The sequence below is a fragment of the Trachurus japonicus genome, chromosome 18 (assembly GCF_045865225.1).
Source record: "Trachurus japonicus isolate A0001 chromosome 18, Traja_1.0".
NCBI classification, from domain to species: Eukaryota; Metazoa; Chordata; class Actinopteri; order Carangiformes; family Carangidae; genus Trachurus; species Trachurus japonicus.
This window is the reverse complement of record NC_140924.1, coordinates 10286830-10300677: the sequence shown is the minus strand read 5'-3', so window position 1 is coordinate 10300677 and position 13848 is coordinate 10286830. Positions and strand designations below refer to the sequence as shown.

The following is a 13848-nucleotide window of genomic DNA, read 5'->3' as shown; positions in this document are numbered from 1 at the left end:
ATGAGGGAGGAGAGGAGAGGAAACAAGGAAATGAAATAAGGGAGACGAGGGAAGGAAACAAGGAGAGGAAATAAGGAGAGGAAATGAGGGAGGAAAGGAAACAAGGAGGGGAACTGAGGGAGAAGAGGAAAGGAAATAAGGAGAGAAAATAAGGGAGGAGAGCAGAGGAAATAAGGGAGGAGAGGAAAGGAAATGAGGAGAGGAAATAAGGGAGGAGAGGAAAGGAAATAAGTGAGGAGAGGAAAGGAAACAAGGAGAGGAAATAAGGGAGGAGAGGAAAGGAAACAAGGAGAGGAAACAAGGAGAGGAAATGAGAGAGGAGAGAAAACAAGGAGGGGAACTGAGGGAGAAGAGGGAAGGAAATAAGGAGAGAAGATAAGTGAGGAGAGGAAAGGAAACAAGGAGAGGGAATAAGGAGAAGAAATGGGGGAGGAGAGGAGAGGAAGTAAGGGAGAAGAGGGAAGGAAATAAGGAGAGAAAATAAGGGAGAAGAGGAGAGGAAATAAGGGTGGAAAGGAAAGGAAACAAGGAGAGGTAATAAGGAGAAGAGAGGGAAGGAAACAAGTGAAGAGAGGAAAGGAAACAAGGAGAGGTAATAAGGAGAAGAGAGGGAAGGAAACAAGTGAAGAGAGGAAAGGAAACAAGGAGAGGTAATAAGGAGAAGAGAGGGAAGGAAACAAGTGAAGAGAGGAAAGGAAACAAGGAGAGGTAATAAGGAGAAGAGAGGGAAGGAAACAAGTGAAGAGAGGAAAGGGAATAAGGAGAGAAAATGAGGGAGGAGAGGAAACGAGGAAAGAAAGGAAAGGCAATAAGGAGAGAAAATAAGAGAAGAGGAAATAAGGAAAGGAGATAAGGGAGAGTAGTACAAGTGAGAGGATGATGGTAGGAGGAGGAGATGAAGATGGAGGGAAGAGGAGGAAAAAGAGGAGGAGGAGAGAGGTTTTATAAAGGAGTCGTGAGACCAAGGTAACTGAGGAAGGAGTGTTTGGAGGAAGAAGAGGAGGAGGAAGGAGGGGGAGGTGAGGAAGAGGAGGAGGAAGAGGAGGGGGGAGGAGGAGGGGGAGGGAGGGGGCGTGGCTTGAGGGAGATGAGCGTGGTGATGGGGAGCAGCGGCGACAGGGCGGAGAGCGAGGGGTGGAGCGGCGGCATCGAGCAGCGGGCGGCGGCGGCGGCGGCGGCGGCGTGCGTGTAGCTCGGCGTGTGCAGCCGCTGCACGTGTTTGTTGCTGTTCGAGCGCTGATTGTCTCCGTGCACGTACGACCGGTGCGTGTGCACGTCGCCGGGCGCCGCGCCGTCCGCCGGGTTCCCGTTGACGACGTGCGCCGCTGCCGCCGTGGCGACCGCGCTGCCGGCGGCGGCGGCGGCGTGCTTGACCTTGCAGTGCAGCCGCAGACTGTCCCGCCGCTTGGCGCTGTACGGGCAGAGCTGGCAGGTGAACGGCCGCTCGCCCGTGTGCACGCGCACGTGCTCCACCAGCTTGTTGGCCGTCCGCGTCAGGTGGCCGCACCGGTCGCACCGGTACTGGTTGCCCTGGCGATGGCCCTGGAAGTGGACCAGCAGCTCCTGTTGCCCCGGAAACGACCTCTGGCAGATGCGGCAGCGGTGCTCCGAGGCCGCGCCCTTCTCCTCCGCCGCGGGCTGGGTCGGCATGGCAACTAACGGAGAGCTGCTGCTGCTGCTGGAGGCGGCGGCGGTGACGGGAGCCGTGACGACGGGGCATCTGGGAGTCAGGAGGGGAGGGAGGGGTTAATGACATCACACACACTGAGGCTGAACTTTACCGCAGCACCTGAACGCAACACCGACTTCTGATCAGAAACCCAATCAGTCACATGATCGATCAACTCGTCGTTCTGTCGTCTGATTGGCCGTTTGATCGACACTTCACTTCCTGTTTGTGAAAAATGAATCTGTTTTATTTTGACTCGTTAAAGAGACAGAGTTTTACAGACGGGGCGGAGTACTTTACTGTATATTCAAGTATTTTACTGCAATTTTAGGTATTTTACTGTATATTTAAGTATTTTACTGTACTATATTTAGGTATTTTACTGTATATTTAAGTATTTTTTCATGTATTAATACATGAAACAGGTCATCTACACCAGTGTCTCTGCAGGAAAGAAGTGAAGCCAAAGAAAGTGACAAAATTCACATTTTAAAAAAAGAATACATTTGTAATATTTCAATAAATATGTGAAAAATCCCCCAAAAATGTTGCAATATTTTCAGTATGAGAGAAAAACTTAATTTAAGTTGTGTCTCAAAGTTTAAAGTCATGAAAAAAGATGGAGTAACTCATTATATCATCAGTATCCACACATGTATCAGTACATTTTACAGTATTACTACATATTCAGTGTAAATATGAAGTTTTATTCCCTATTAATTCATATTAAATCCTATTAACTATTAATATTTGTTTATTATCAACATGTAAACGGAGTCGACCCACCTCCCGTCTCCCCCGCCGACCCCCGCGTCGCCCGGTATGTGCGTGGCGGCGTGAGCCCTCATCTCCGCCTCCTGATTGGTCGAGTGGTCGCACACGCAGCAGTGCAGCGAGAAGGAGCCGTGCTCCCACTGGCGGTGCTCGGCCATGTGACTGTGGAAGAGGCCGCGGCGGCCGTCCGTCTCGAAGCCGCACACGTGACACCTGCACGAGCCAGAGAGAGAGAGAGAGAGAGAGTGTGTGTGTGTGTGTGTGTGTGTGTGTGTGCAACAGTCTCTATGGCAACAGGTATTTGATGTTTTTTCTGAATATATCTTTTTATGTACAGTGACCTTGTTGTTGCGCTGTCAAACCGAGGTCGCCACATGTATAGACGGCGTGTGTGTGTGTGTGTGTGTGTGTGTGTGTGTGTGTGTGTGTGTGTGTTACCTGTAGAAGTAGGAACAACCTGCGGATCGATCTGATCTGAGGACGGATTCAGTTTCTGTGACAAAAAACAAAAAACCAGAGCTGCTGTTATTATTATTATTCTGCTAAACGACAAAAACAGGCTATATACAGGAATCTTGAAGTTAATTTAAGACTTTTTCAAGACCTTCTCAATATTTTTCAACACCTCACCGCCACTTCAAGCTGTAACCATTTACATCAGTGACACTTTTAACTTAACAGTTTTAGTTTGTGATAAAGACTATAGACCACTATGATACAACACAATTCAAAATAGGTTAGGATAATAAATAAAAGGCAAAGTTTATCAAAAAAAAAAAAAACATTGCTCCACTCTCAAAAAACAAAAACAACAATCTTCTTTTCTATTTTATGTATGCATCATGATAAAAAATCATAAAAAATCATGATAAAAAATCTTTGTATTTTAATAAAATGAATAAATTCACACACTTTTACAATGTTTTTTAGGACTCAAACTCTTGGACAGCTAATTAAAAAAAATACCTTCAAAATGTTAAGACTTTATAAAGTCGTGAAAATACTTTTAAATACCTTTTAAGGGTCTTAATTTTCCCAAAATTGATTTATCACCTTTTTTTTTTTTTTTTTTTAAAGTATATTTTTCGGCTTTTTGCCTTTATTTGATAGTGATGACAGTAGAGATAGACAGGAAATGGGGAGGCAGAGAGAGGGGGAATGACACGCAGGAAAGGTCTGCCCGGCGCGGGATTCGAACCGGGGACGCCTGCGGCGAGGACTGTAGCCTCTACATGGGGCGGCCGCTCTACCCACTGCGCCACGCACCGCCCCGATTTATCACCTTTTAATCCTTTTCAAGACCCCGCGGATACCCTGAAAAATCTACTAATGACGAGTCCCAGAGGAAGTTGTTGTTGTTGTTGTGTGTGTAACTGTGTGTGTGTGTGTTGTGTGTGTAACTGTGTGTGTGTGTGTTGTGTGTGTAACTGTGTGTGTGTGTGTTGTGTGTGTGACTTCAGTATCATCTTCATAACGAAGCCAAAGGGCCGATGTGATCTGATCTGATCTGATCTGACGGCGTGAATCCATAACACACACAAAACAAAAGGCTGAGCGCCGAAACACAATCATTAAAAAGTAATAATGATAACAATACAGCTGCATCAGAAACACTGCAGGCAAACTAAACACACACACACACACACACACACACACACACACACACACACACACACACACACACACACACACACACTCCATCAGTGTTTATTTAACAGATACGACTGTGCTGCTAAAAAAAAAAAAGACATCTGCAGCTGCTGCTCGCTTAGCGACGACACGACACGACACCGCGGTCTGATGATGATCATTTAAAACGAGGTTGTTGAACCCAGAATGAAAAAATAAATAGTTTAAAGTCCTGTGAATGTTTTAGCCTGTTAGCTTTTAGCCTCCTGCTGCTAATTACACTGAATATACATCATTGGTAACTGTAAAAAAAAGAAGAAAAGAACAGAAGAATACAGTTTAATACAGATGTTTGCGTTAAAGCTCGTTAAAAATATTGGTACATGTTTGTATTAAAGTTTCATACCGGTGCATTAAATTTGTAATATTTCAATAATTGAGTGAAAAATCCACAAAAATTGTTGCGATTTTATCAAAAAGAGAGAAAAAAATCATCATAATTTGAAAATTAAGTTGTGTTTTAAAGTGAAAAGTCAAGAAAAAAGACAAAATAAGTCATTATATCCTCAGTATTCACATGTATATATGGAACACTGAGTACATTGTGCAGTATTACTACATAATCAGTGTAAATATAAAGTTGTATTTTCTATAAATTTAATAATAAAAGGTAGATGTTTGTATTAAAGCTCTTTCAAAATAAAGGTAGATGTTTGTATTAAAGCTCTTTCAAAATAAAGGTAGATGTTTGTATTAAAGCTCTTTCAAAATAAAGGTAGATGTTTGTAGTAAAGCGCCTTCAAAATAAAGGTAGATGTTTGTATTAAAGCTCCTTCAAAATAAAGGTAGATGTTTGTATTAAAGCTCCTTCAAAATAAAGGTAGATGTTTGTATTAAAGCTCTTTAAAAATAAAGGTAGATGTTTGTATTAAAGCTCTTTCAAAATAAAGGTAGATGTTTGTATTAAAGCGCCTTCAAAATAAAGGTAGATGTTTGTATTAAAGCTCTTTCAAAATAAAGGTAGATGTTTGTATTAAAGCGCCTTCAAAATAAAGGTAGATGTTTGTATTAAAGCTCTTTCAAAATAAAGGTAGATGTTTGTACTGTATTAAAGCTCTTTCAAAATAAAGGTAGATGTTTGTATTAAAGCTCCTTCAAAATAAAGGTAGATGTTTGTGTTAAAGCTCCTTCAAAATAAAGGTAGATGTTTGTATTAAAGGAATACTTCACGCAAAATCGATAATTCACCTGTTTTCTACTCACCGTCATGCCAAGGAAGGGTTTGGAGAACTCATCAATCAATTCATCAAAACTCTTTTGGAGTTCCAGGGGGGGTCTGGCTGGCAACGGGTTTTCATATAATGGCGGCGGAGAGAGTTCACTTTTGAATCGTCCAAAACACACACGACGAACGAACAACTCACAGCAAAACTCATCATTCAAAAGTGAACTCTATCCACCACCATTATATGAAAATCTGTTGCCAGCCAGACCCCCCCTCCCCACCCCTGCAACTCCAAAAGCGTGTTGATGACTCTGAAAGTTCTCCAACCCCTTCCTTGGAGTGACGGTGAGTAGAAAACTGGTGAATTCTCAATTTTGGGTGAAGTATCCCTTTAATCGAAAACTCAAAATATGTTTATGCTTTGATCCCTTCGCCTCTGACCGATCGACTGATTGACAGCGTCGTTTTTCATCATTGCACATTAACACTGGGATCGGTCACGGCAAAAAAAAAATCAATGATCCGCATAACAGTGACTCAGTGTGTGAATAAAAGAAACACACACACACACACAACTTTCAAAGATTGACGCCTCCTCGAGCAAACAGCATGATGTGTGTGCGTGTGTGTGTGTGTGCAGTAAATTACCCTGTGTAGTTTCCTGGGAGCTGAGAAACGGCGAGGAACGGAGTGGGTCCATGTTCACCTTTAAAATGGGACTAAACACACACACACACACACACACACACACACACACACACAGATACTGTTACAGCAGTCAGAGGTCAAAGGTCAGAGGTCAAACTGTCCATATGTGTGTGTGTGTGTGTGATCAGCGATTGATTACAGGAAGTGAAGTGGCGGTGACGTTACCTGCTCCTCATGGGAGGCGTCGACCTCTCCAGCAGCTGACTGTTGGATTTACTCACCCGCTCTGCACACACACACACACACACACACACACACACACACACACACACAAAGAAGAAGAAGAGACGAGGTTGAAACACAGTTGTTGTATTCAAAACCGCATACAACTATAGACCGAATCGCCTTGTTTACATTCTACTTCCGGGTAGAAAACCAGCACGTAATTTGAATGAGATCAATAGTAACGAACGAGAGTTTAGCTATATATATCATATTTTTCACGCCCTATCACCGTTTAGACAAATCTGAAATGATTGAAGAAACATTACTATTTCTGTGTGTGTGTGTTTTGTGTTGCTATGTGTTGGATTTATTCAGTTTGGGGGAATCACGGTGTCTAGAAAGCATCAGTGGCTGCAGCTGACAGGGACAGCTAACGGTAGCTAAGCTAACGGCGGTAGCTAAGCTAACACCAGGACGTCAGCTGTTAAAACCCTCCCGTTGTCGGACACGACATATAACTACTCCAGATAGCTCAATCATGTTGTAACTCAGATATCCGCTGGAGAAAATATTTTTTCATGGACCGTTTATTGAGTCACTGAGTTATTAAAGTTAAACAGGTAGCTAACCGTTAGCCCAGCTAATCTATGATAACCATGACTAATTACAAAAATGTGCACACGTAAATAGTAATGTTTGTCCAATCATTGGTTTTATAGACTTTACAAACATCAGATTAGTCTAAACGGTGATATAGTGACATGAAAAAGTAGATATATATAGTGAAACTCTCGTCCGTCACTATTGTTCGAATGCTGGTTTTCTACCCGGAAGTAGTTGTAAACAACAAGGAGATTCGTCCTATACTGCTAGTACGTACTGATTTGGCCAAAATGCAGTATGCAGTATGCAAACAAAAGCAAAATCTGCAGAATGCGAAAAATTCCCGGATGTCGTACTGATTCGGGAAATATCTCCAGTATACATCTGACCAGTCTACATCGCGTACTGTATCCCACAATGCAATGCGCCCCTGACGTCTAACCGTAACCAAAGACGGTAGTGAAGTATCTTTGCCGTGTACCTACTTTGTTATAAAGTTTAATTAATAAAATAAAACTTAATGCTGACTGATCGGTTCATTGTAAAACATTTATTTATTTTTGTAAATGTCGGCGACAGAGCCCTGAGGCAGCGCTGCTCTTCTGTCCAATACACACAGGAAGCTTCACTTGTCATTCAAACAAACTAATGCTACTGCCACAATTGTTAGGTTTCATCAATGAGATCAACATTTATCTCCTAAAAATAATTTAACCAGCCGGCGGTAAACCTCTAAAAACCTGCGGGTAAGTTAATTCGCGATCGTTTTCTCCCCTGGGATGACGACGGAGGTTGGCCGGCCGAGCAGCTCTCCAGAGCGGCTGCTGCCTCTGTGATGTCCCGGTCGCTGCGGAGCTTCACTTCTCCGAAAAACATCGGAGAAAACTTCTAAACAGCCGTCATAAACTGGTGGATAAACTGGCCGTATATTTGGGATCTTAACAGTCACTTTCTCGCATGAAAAAATATTAAAACTTAATAAAGTTACATAATTACAGCGCTAGAGCGAGAAATAAAATAGCTTTTAGCCTGTTTTACAGCTACCACTACTGGTTGCCACGAAATGCATTCTGGGAAACTTGTATACTGCATACTGCGGTGTGAACGGCGTCGGCCTGCTGAAGTAGTATACTGAATCCCACATTCAGTATGCAGTATACAGTACATACTAACGCAGTATGTAGTAGGCAGTACGGTAGTATGCGGTTTCGAAAGCAGCCTCAGTCTATGCTACGGGTGGGAGAAAAAATTGATTCACATAAATATCGCGATATCTTTTTTGACGATTTTTTTTTTGTTGAATTTTTAAAAATATTGTGCAATGTGCATTTGTTAGCCCTTTTTACATACAGAGAGTACCGGTTTTGAAAAGGGTTTAAGTTCACTTTATAATGGAGTATGTTCATTTATGTGTGCAGATAAATGTTAAAAATGCAGACTAAAAATCGAGACAATCGGCAATATCGTAGAATCGCAATTTAAATCGAATCGCCATCCCAAAAAATCATAGAAGAATCGAACCGGGAGAAAAGCGTATCGTCCCAGCCCTAGTCTATGCGACGGTGTGGTTCCCGCCGTGTGTTACCTGAGAGCTGGTGCAGCAGCGTGGACGCCAGGTTCACCGACATGTCCTGCCACAGCACGGCCCTGAGACACTGGTCCTCCATGTTGGCTCCGCCGAAGAACAGCTGCTCCTCCGTCTTGGCTCTGGAGAACGGCTGGTCGCCCGCCGCCGGCCCGTTCTCCAGTTTCACCGCCGGAGGAAACGGCTCCTCCGTCTTCACGCCGGACAGGAACCGGCGGCCGACCTTCGCCCCGGAGAACGGCCGCTCCGCCAGTTTCGCCTTAAAGAGAAACTGCTCGTCCATCTTGGCTCCGGCGGAGAGAAGCTGGTCGGCCATCTTGGCTCCGGAGATGCCGTTGTCCTCCATTTTGAACCTGAACTCAAACTTGTTGCCCCCGGAGACGCCGACCCCGACGCCGTCCCCCGCCGTCTTCGAGCCGGACTGGCAGCCGCCTCCCGCGAAAAACGCGTCTTCTATCTTAAGGCCGAGGAGACACTGCTCCGCCATTTTGGCTCCGTGTGGGCGCGGCTGCTGCGGCGGCGTCGGGTTGTTGCCGCTGAATCCCTGGTCGTCGTCGTCGTCGTCCTTCTCCGCTTTGATGGCGAAGTGCGGGCGGCTCGGGGAAGGTGAGGTCAGCTCTTTCGTGATTGGTCGATGATCGTGGACGAGGTCCGCCGCCGCCGCCACCGTGTCGATCTCCATCGGCTCCTCCTCCTCTTTGACCCGGACGCCATGACAGTTCACCTCCTGACGCTCTGCGATCGGTGGGAAAACCAGGATCAGACAATATTTCATTAATTTATTGACCGAATCACCTTGTTGTTTACATTCTACTTCCGGGTAGAAAACCAGCACGTAATTTGAATGAGATCAATAGTAACGAACGAGAGTTTAGCTATATATATCATATTTTTTCACGCCCTATCACCGTTTAGACAAATCTGAAATGATTGAAGAAACATTACTATTTCTGTGTGTGTGTTTTGTGTTGCTATGTGTTGTATTTATTCAGTTTGGGGGAATCACGGTGTCTAGAAAGCATCAGTGGCTGCAGCTGACAGGGACAGCTAACGGTAGCTAAGCTAACGGCGGTAGCTAAGCTAACACCAGGACGTCAGCTGTTAAAACCCTCCCGTTATCGGACACGTAATGAAACTACTCCAGTTAGCTCAGTCATGTTGTAACTCAGATAGGCTATCTGCTGGAGAAAATATTTTTTCATGGACCGTTTATTGAGTCACTGAGTTATTAAAGTTAAACAGGTAGCTAACCGTTAGCCTGGCTAATCTCTGATAACCATGACTAATTACAAAAATGTGCACACGTAAATAGTAATGTTTGTCCAATCATTGGTTTTATAAACTTTACAATCATCAGATTAGTCTAAACGGTGATATAGTGACATGAAAAATTAGATATATATAGCGAAACTCTCGTCCGTCACTATTGTTCGAATGCTGGTTTTCTACCCGGAAGTACTGTAGTTGTAAACAACAAGGAGATTCGTCCTATTGATCATTATTAATGATTCTGACTTTATAAACGTGAGGATTTTTATTCTTTCTCTGTTTTAAATCACTGTAAATTGAATATTTTTGAGTTTGGTGATGGACGTTTTCAGGATTTTACAAATTAAACCAATTTCTTTTCCAATTAAATGTTTTTGTCATATTTGTCGTTTGTTTGGATAATAGTGAAAAATGAATTTCCCAGAGAACAAAAACATTTAAATATATAAAATAAATTAATATATAAAATAAAAAGTTTCTCAATTTCTCTCAGTGGAGAAGCTGCAGCCTTTAAATATTTGGCATTTGATTAAAAAAAAAGGACAATTAATTGATTATCTGAGTAGTTGCTGCTGGTTGACTGATCAATTATTTGATTAACTGACTAATCATTAAGTCGACACATCACACTATGTGCAGTTAAACATACAAACTAACATCACCAATACTGAGTTTGTTAGATCACCTTTTTCTGTACATTTTGATTTTAAATTCTCACAAACAACGTGATGATTTTTATTCTTTCTCTGTTTTAAATCACTGTAAATGGAATATTTTTGAGTCTGGTGATGGACGTTTTCAGGATTTTACAAAATAAACCAGGCAGATTTTAGTGTTAGTGTGAATTTTTTTCAATTAAACGATTTGTCGTTTGTTTGGTTGAACATCAAAATAGTGAAAAATGGAAATCCCAGAGAACAAAAACATTTAAATACATAAAATAAATAAATGTATAAAATAAAAAGTGACAAATTCTCTCAGTGGAGAAGCTGCAGCCTTTAAATATTTGGCATTTTGATTTTTAAAAAAAAGGACAATTAATTGATTATCTGAGACACATCACGAACAATAGAGTTTGTTAAATCACCGTACCTGCCAGTTTCCTCAGCAGGTCTGAGGCCAGCGTGTCCGTGGCGGCGGCGGCGGTGGCGTTGCCGTCAGGTGTGTGCGTGAGGGACGGCGGCTCAGGACTCGCCCCGGGTCCGTCCGGCGACAGAGCGAGGCCGGGCTCGTCCTGCTGCCCGCCCCGCGCCTCCAGCAGCGCCTCGCGTCGCTGTGACGACAGCGGCGGCGGCGGTGGTGGCGGCGGCTGCTGCTGCAGCTGTTGCTCCTCCTCCACGCGGCTCCCAGGATGCACCTGGGCCTTCTGGGTCGCCTCTGGAGAGAGAGAGAGATTTTTATTAATGACACTTCCTTATTCCACGAACTTTCTGTCAAAAAAAAATAACAACATAAAAACATGATTAAAGGGATAGTAGCATTTTTTTAAAGTGGGGTTGTATGATCTACAAATAGCCCCTAAGTACTTTAATTGCAGTAGAAGACTCTCTGCGCTCCTCCCGTTAGCAACGCCAGCCCATAATAGCCCTGCCCAGAGATTTACAACATACATTGTTGTGAATGGACCCAAAGAAACGGCCTATTTTCGCGGCCTAAAAGAGGTTTTAAAAGTGCGTTTTTCCTGCACTTTGAAGGGAAAAAATTATATTATAGTGAATATAGTGGTGTGATGCCACTGGTGTCGTTAGTGCAGATTGTACTGTGTAGTCAGGTACAAATATGACTTGACCCTAAACAAATTCTAACAAAAGGTTTCTCAGTTGTTTTTTATAGTATTACGCCTGGGATCCACTGGCGTTCGCTTCGTCCGCCGCGACGCGGCTGCCAGTTCATTTTCTATGGGACGCGTCAAACCGTTAATGACGCGCCCGCAAAGCATTCTGGGTACGCGGCGCGTCCGTTCGAGCAGTTGCGGCGCGTCCAAAAGTTGACCGGAGCTCAACTTTATGCAAATGAACGCGTCCGACGCAGGGTCACTGTCCAATGGGGAGCGAGATAGAGAACAGCTCGGAGGGGCGGGGGTCTGTTTGTCCACTGTCCGTTAACTCGCCGGTCTGTGTTCCCGCCTACCGAAGCGTCCGTTTTTTTGGAGGCGTCGCGTCCGGCAAGAAATCGCATTGACGCCAGTGGATCCTAGGCGTTAGATGTCCTTAATAACATACTAAAAGTTTACCAAAATTTGACCACTAGAAAGTGTTATTTTCAAGATGGCGTCCAAGATGGATAGGAAGCCTGGGGAGACACCAGAGGTGAATAGGGTAAAATTTTTAACTAACAGATATCACCATGAAACTTCCCAAGTTTATCACTTACATTAAAGCAGATATCAGTGGAATGTTTTTGTTAATATAAGTCCTAAATAGTCCTATTTTCCGTCAGCAATCACTTACATGAAGTACTTCAGCCTAAACACGAGTCTCTCCGTCACTCTGCTCTGCTGTAACCCGAGGAGAAAATTTTCCTTGTGGGATACAAGTGTTATCCAATGAGGGGAGAGAACGGCATGAAGGGCTGTGTGTGCAGCCAAGGGATTCGCGTGAATGTGGTGACGTAGCACGAGGACCAATTGATGCCTGACAAGGGCGGGGGCTGCTAACTCATGGTGCGTTCAAGGAAACTCGTACTTTGTGTTTTTCCTTCCTGTGAAGTCATACCAGTTCGATCTGGTACGAGTTCACGGGTCGGAAGTTACGAGTGGCCGTTATAGGGAACTTTCACAGACAACAGGACGGTAAAAAACACGAGCTACGGGTTACCTGGAACGCTACCAAGTCATAGTTGTGACTTGAAGCTGTAACTTACGGTTTCAAAAGCCTGCCTTGAACACAGCATTAGCCGAAACGGCCGTGCCACTGATATCTGCTTTAAGACAAATATTTTTTGTATTACAAGTTTTGTCAAATTGTATGTTTAAATATGTAAATTAGGCAATATCTCATTAAATATGTGCTAATTTGCATATCCAAAATCTGAACAATGGATAAAAGCCACTTTCAAAATTCTTGTTTTATTTTGTTGACATACTAGAGTCAGAAGTTTTTACAGAGGGGATTTTGGATATCTCTCTTTATCACTCTGTAAATGAGAAAATACTGTCACCAGCCCTAAAAATTCAAGTTGGTCGTGTTTTTAGGAGTAAAATGTTGTATAAATCAGGCTATGAATGATATATCAACAATCCCCTCTGTAAAACCTTCAGAATATAGAAAGGGATCAAACTGTAAGGTTTGGTGTCTGTAAGTGCTGCTGAAGTGGAGATTTCGGGCTCTTATACAACATTTTACTCCTAAAAACACGACGATATTTGAATTTTTAGGGCTATAGTATTTTCTCATTTACAGAGTGATAAAGAGAGATATCCAAAATCCCCTCTGTAAAAACTTCTGACTCTAGTATGTCAACAAAATAAAACAAGAATTTTGAAAGTGGCTTTTATCCATTGTTCAGATTTCGGATATGCAAATTAGCACATATTTAATGAGATATTGCCTAATTTACATATTTAAACATACAATTTGACAAAACTTGTAATACAAAAAATATTTGTCTTAATGTAAGTGATAAACTTGGGAAGTTTCATGGTGATATCTGTTAGTTAAAAATTTTACCCTATTCACCTGTGGTGTCTCCTCAGGCTTCCTATCCATCTTGGACGCCATCTTGAAAATAACACCTTTCTAGTGGTCAAATTTTGGTAAACTTTTAGTATGTTATTAAGGACATCTAATACTATAAAAAACAGCTGAGAAACCTTTTGTTAGAATTTTTTTAGGGTTAGGTGGTTTTTTTTCATATATGTACCCGCCTAGTGTGAAAGAAAGAAAGAAAGAACAAGAAGGAAAGAAAGAGAAAGACAGAATGAAGGAAAGAGAGAGAGAGAAAGACAGAAAGGAAAGAAAGAAAGAAAGAAAGAAAGAGAAAGACAGAAAGAAAGAGAAAGGTGATCTCAAAACCTCAAAAGTAATCGAGTATTTACAGTAATCTTTTAAAAAAGTAAATATTTCAGGTCAAGTTGATGAAGGTTATAAGGTCAGGGTGTGATGTCACTGGTGTCGTTAGTGCAGATTGTACCGTGTGTGAAAGAAAGAAAGAAAGAAAGAACAAGAAGGAAAGAAAGAGAAAGAAAGAAAGAAAGAAAGAAAGAGAGAGAAAGACAGAATG

At 42.7% G+C, this 13848-nt stretch overlaps 1 protein-coding gene across 1 annotated transcript in view; it reads right to left on the bottom strand.

Moving 5' to 3' along the window:
* Positions 1-929: 929 nt before the first annotated feature.
* Positions 930-13848, bottom strand: part of LOC146968703 (uncharacterized) — an 18299-nt gene continuing 5380 nt past the window's right edge. Inside the window, exons 3-9 of the mRNA XM_085806415.1 lie at positions 10720-11004; positions 8359-9093; positions 6171-6231; positions 5946-6016; positions 2882-2936; positions 2456-2656; positions 930-1720 (exon numbers count right to left, since the gene is read on the bottom strand). Of these exons, the coding sequence (XP_085662541.1) occupies positions 943-1720; positions 2456-2656; positions 2882-2936; positions 5946-6016; positions 6171-6231; positions 8359-9093; positions 10720-11004 (2186 nt within the window). The 3' untranslated portion in view covers positions 930-942. The remainder of the gene's footprint in view (positions 1721-2455; positions 2657-2881; positions 2937-5945; positions 6017-6170; positions 6232-8358; positions 9094-10719; positions 11005-13848) is intronic.